This window comes from Macrobrachium nipponense, chromosome 36 (assembly GCF_015104395.2).
Source record: "Macrobrachium nipponense isolate FS-2020 chromosome 36, ASM1510439v2, whole genome shotgun sequence".
NCBI lineage: Eukaryota > Metazoa > Arthropoda > Malacostraca > Decapoda > Palaemonidae > Macrobrachium > Macrobrachium nipponense.
The window spans coordinates 59,779,944-59,784,943 of NC_087220.1; the positions used below are offsets into that span (position 1 = coordinate 59,779,944).

The following is a 5,000-nucleotide window of genomic DNA, read 5'->3' on the forward strand; positions in this document are numbered from 1 at the left end:
TTGTCCCCGTTCTAAAACTCACCTAAGGGTGACTGTAATAACGCATCTGCAACCCCAACCTCTTCGTGATCCCAAATATAAGTACCAGGACATCCTGGGCATGTAAACTTATATACCACATTGGACATCATGAAGGGCTGCAGACGGTCCTGAAGCCAAACAAAGAGCCAATTTTACTGGGGATTTTAGATCATTTAATTTAAATTAATGCACGGTATTTCAGTTTCATAATTTGTTTCAATTTATGCGAAATTGGAGTTAAAAAATATAAGGAATTGAAGCATACATGATTTTTTTCGGAAAACATTAAAAAACAACGGTGTGGCAGGATGAAAATAATTAGTTAAAAGTTTGTTGATGATTCTAAAAACTAAATCCTTGGGAAATGATTTTGGTGAAAAAAGTAGTTAAAAATCAATCTCCTTATGAAATATGGCCCAACTGGACGAGTATCTAAGAGCCCTATATACTAAAAGTATAGATGGTATTTCAATTTAAAACTGTTTGGCAAGCACTATAGAAATTATTTGCAAGACCTGTATAAAGTTTTCTTTCTATAAACGGCAGTAGTAAAAAAACAGAACTAACTCTCGTGATTAAAACATTCTAAAAACGGTAAAACAATTATCTTTCTCCAATTCATAGTAAAATTAATGTTAGGGTTGTTGCTGATTAATAAAATCTAAAAACTGAGTGGCCTGCCACTGATACTTAAAAAGAAACAAAGGTATCGTTCTACATACCTCTGTAAAACAATGGTTTAAAAGAAGACGGACACAATCTAAAAATTTTTGTTCTAAAATGACATAAAAAATTGCAAATAAAGGTCCTTAAAGGATGGAACCCATAAGCAACACCATCTACCTGAGAATACAATTTTTTGGATTAAAAAATAAAAAAAAACATAGAATCTTGCACAGCAAGTTCTAGAAGTTGTTTAAAAAAGAGACCTAGTAAACCATGAAAAGTAAAAATGTCATCTGGGAAAACCTTGTTAAAAAACAATCTCTATAGTCTCGTTTAATGGAACATTCGTAAATAAGACTCAACATCAAAGCTTGACATATACCAGGTCACCATCCTGACTAATGATTTGGTTTTTGAAATTTCATAATCATTCTTTAAAATAAAATGACTTGAAGTATACTCGTTAAGGAGAGAAACCAAAATATTTCGAAATAGAAAAAGAAAAGAAGGGCTATTATACGCTGCCATAATAGGTCTTATAGGAATTCCATCTTTATGAATTTTTTGGTAGCCCATACAAAATACTGAAAGAAGAACCGGTTACATACAGCTTTTGGTAGGTTTTGTTTTTACCATCAAAATAATGTTATCAGTTTTAATTTCCTTTAAGGAAAATTAAAAACTGATTCTTTTTTTTTTATGTCCATTTTTAGAACAAAAATTTTTAGATTGTTGTCCGTCTTCTTTTAAACCATTGTTTTTACAGAAGGTATGTAGACGATTCCTTTGTTTCTTTTTAAAGTATCAGTGGCAGGCCACTCAGTTTTTAGAGTTTTATAATCAGCAACACCCTAACATTAATTTTACTATGGAATTGGAGAAAAGATAATTGTTTACGTTTTTAGATGTTTTAATCACGAGAGTTTAGTCTGTTTTTACTACGCGTTTTATAGAAGAAAAAACTCCTTATACAGGTCTTGCAAATAATTTCTATAAGTGCTTGCCAAACCAGTTTTAAATTGAATACCATATACTTTAGTATATAGGGCTCTTAGATACTCGTCCAGTTGGGCCATTTTATTTCATAAGGAGATTGAATTTTTTAACTACTTTTTTTTCACCAAAATTCATTTCCCAAGGATTTAGTTTTTAGAATCATTCAACAAACTTTTAACTAATTTTTTATTTTCATCGCCACACCGGTTTTTAATGTTCCGAAAAAAATCATGTATGCTTCAATCCTTATATTTTAACTCCATTTTAAATTTTGCATAAATTGAAAAAAACAAATTATTGAAACTGAAATACCGTGCATTAATTTAAAATTAATATCTAATAATCCCAGTAAATTGGCTCTTTGTTTGGCTTCAAGGACCGTCTGCAGCCTTCATTGAGGTCCAATTTGTATTATAAGTTTACCATGAACCCAGGATGTCCTGGTACTTATATGGATCAACGAAGAGGTTGTTGCAGATGCGTTATACAGTCACTTAGGGTTGAGTTTTTAGAACGGGAAAAACCAAAGATTTGAGCAGACCAGAAACATTCAAATATAAAAAATCATGCTATTAATTGTAAAATTGAGGTCAAGAAACAGCACTTTTCCCATATTAGCATATTCTAAGGATGCAGGATTATTTGACGACCTTTAGAGTCCAATTATATATTTAAAAGACTCGTTCCCATCGTTAAACGTGGTGGCTGTCCTTGCCTCAACTATATCTGGCATAGTCGTCTTTGGAGGCGGTTGTAGTTCCTCTTGTATTCTATCTTCTCCTCTGTACCTGAAAAGGGTTGGTGTACAGCAGTTGTTTTACTTTTGCCTCTAATTTTAGTCTTTTAAGTTTTTAATTGTCATTTTAAGAATCCTGTGTATTTTTCAGTATTTTTCTAATGGTTATTATGTCATTTTTTTCAGACTGATGATGCACATAGTCATGTGCGAAACGTTTCTCTATGAATAAATCTCTTAAAACAATCATGTGTCTTCGGCATTCCTGAATTGATGTTTGAGGATCATACTGCAGATAGTATACATATATATATATATCATATATATTATATATATCATATATATATATATATATATGTATATATATATTTAGTGTGTATATATATATATATATATAATATATATATATATATATATACCGTGTGTGTGTTTTATTATATATATACTATAGTCTGTATATATATATTTATGATATATAATATATTATATTATATATATATATATATGTGTGTGTATATATATATATATGTATATATATGATATATATATATATTTATGTTATATATATATTATATATATATATATATATATAATGTATATATACACATACATATACATACCACACACACACATATATACCCTCAATTATGTTGGCCTAGTCGATAGCATTACTGGAGTCCCCTGATTTTATTCTCTGGCCCGCTGGCGCTGGTTCAGGACCCCCACGACAAAGACGAAAATTATCAACTAAAAAAACAATTCCCCAACCCCTTCGGTTAACATTATATGAAAAATGTATCAATTCGAGGTAGAGCGATTGGATATTAAAGGACATTGGGTAAACTCGATGTATGTATATGAATCACGGTGATGTGATAAAAATCATATAAAACACACACCCACACAAATATATATATATATATATATATATTATGTGTGTGCTATCTCTGTGACACCTCTAAAGATGAACTACATATCATAGGCAAACAAAAGCACAGAGTGCAAACGAGAGAGAGAGAGAGAGAGAGAGAGAGAGAGCCACACGAGCAAATACATTACGAGTGTAAGCAACAGAAGGGGAGAGAAGACACACAAAGACAGACACACACACACACAACACAGAGAGAGAGAGAGAGAGAGAGAGAGAGAGAGAGAGAGAGGCACACAAACAAAAATCTTAAGTCCGCACAAAAGGGAGAAAGAGAGTTGACGCGAGGGGCGAATGAAATGAGAGAGAGAGAGAGAGAGAGAGAGAGAGAGAGAGAGAGAGAGAGAGAGAGAGAGAGAGAGAGAGGCTGTGAAGAGGTGGAAGAAGAACTAAAAGCCGTGTTTGCCCAGGAGGAGCCGTTGTAAAGGTATGCACAAAAGGGAGAGTTTGTTTACACAAGAGTCTATCTCTCGAGGAGAAACATCAGCGATCCACAATCTCTCTCTCTCTCCTTACAAATCTTTACAGAAACAAAACAAACAGAAAACATCACCTAACATCGACCTCACACTGACCGACCACTGCAATAAGCTAAGACTATGGAATAGGCCTATGTTCATATGACATTCTTCAAATTCTTAAGAAGCTCGTGTTCTTCAATTGTAATATATATCTGAACTGCCAATATTCTTAAGGTAATTCTAAGCCAAATTATATTCCTCGGAGTCTTTTTGTTAAAATAACATCCAATATCAATTGTAATACATATCAAAATTGCCAAGATATGTGAGATAATTCTAAGGCCTAGGTGAATATATTATATTCAAAGATTAGAGAAAGTACACATGAATCATTTAAGAGTAAATTACGTATATAATCTTCAATATTTTAAGGCAAATTATCGAAAGACATTAATACCGACCGATTCGGAACTCGTAAAGTGGTTGAGATTGTAAACAATGGAAATATCAATGCAATGAGTTTAAAATATATGACCACCTTGCATTTCAAATGTGATACGAAATATTAATATAAAAATACATCCCTGGTGGTCTCTTCATAATACTGAATATACATATGGAGGCGTTTACATATAAAAATATATGGCATATATATATATAATATATATATATATATATATATATATATATATATATATATATATATATATATATCATATATATATATGTAGTTAGAGAGAGAGAGAGAGAGAGAGATGAGAGGAGAGAGAGAGAGAGAGAGCAACTAATCCAATCCACCACATACCATGTCTGTGGCGTTCGTGAGAGAGAGAGAGAGAGAGAGAGAGAGAGAGAGAGGGGGGGGGGGTGGGCAAACTCACCCTACCCTCCTACAACATACCATGTCTGTGGCGTTGGCCTCGGGCAGGGTGGAACCAGGCTGGGCAGCCGACGCCGGCTGATGTTGGTCGGCGTCCGGCTGTAGCTGCTGCTGAAGGTGGTGTTGATCAGCTAAGGCGGCTTCCTCCGGCTTCAGAATCACAGCCTGCTTCTCCAGAGGCGGCGCCCTTGCCACTACCAGGTCTACCAGTCCTGTGGGAGTGAGGGAGAAAGAGCGGGGGAGTGAGTGAGTGGGTATCAGTACTGTCTTCTTATATGGAGGAGGCGGCTTTTTTTTATATTCACTTAAGTA

At 33.8% G+C, this 5,000-nt stretch overlaps 1 protein-coding gene across 1 annotated transcript in view; it reads right to left on the reverse strand.

The window, feature by feature from the left end:
- Positions 1-5,000, reverse strand: part of LOC135203464 (multiple PDZ domain protein-like) — a 658,890-nt gene that overhangs the window by 499,318 nt on the left and 154,572 nt on the right. Inside the window, 1 exon segment of the mRNA XM_064233189.1 lies at positions 4,710-4,900. Coding sequence (XP_064089259.1) covers positions 4,710-4,712 — 3 coding nt within the window. The 5' untranslated portion in view covers positions 4,713-4,900.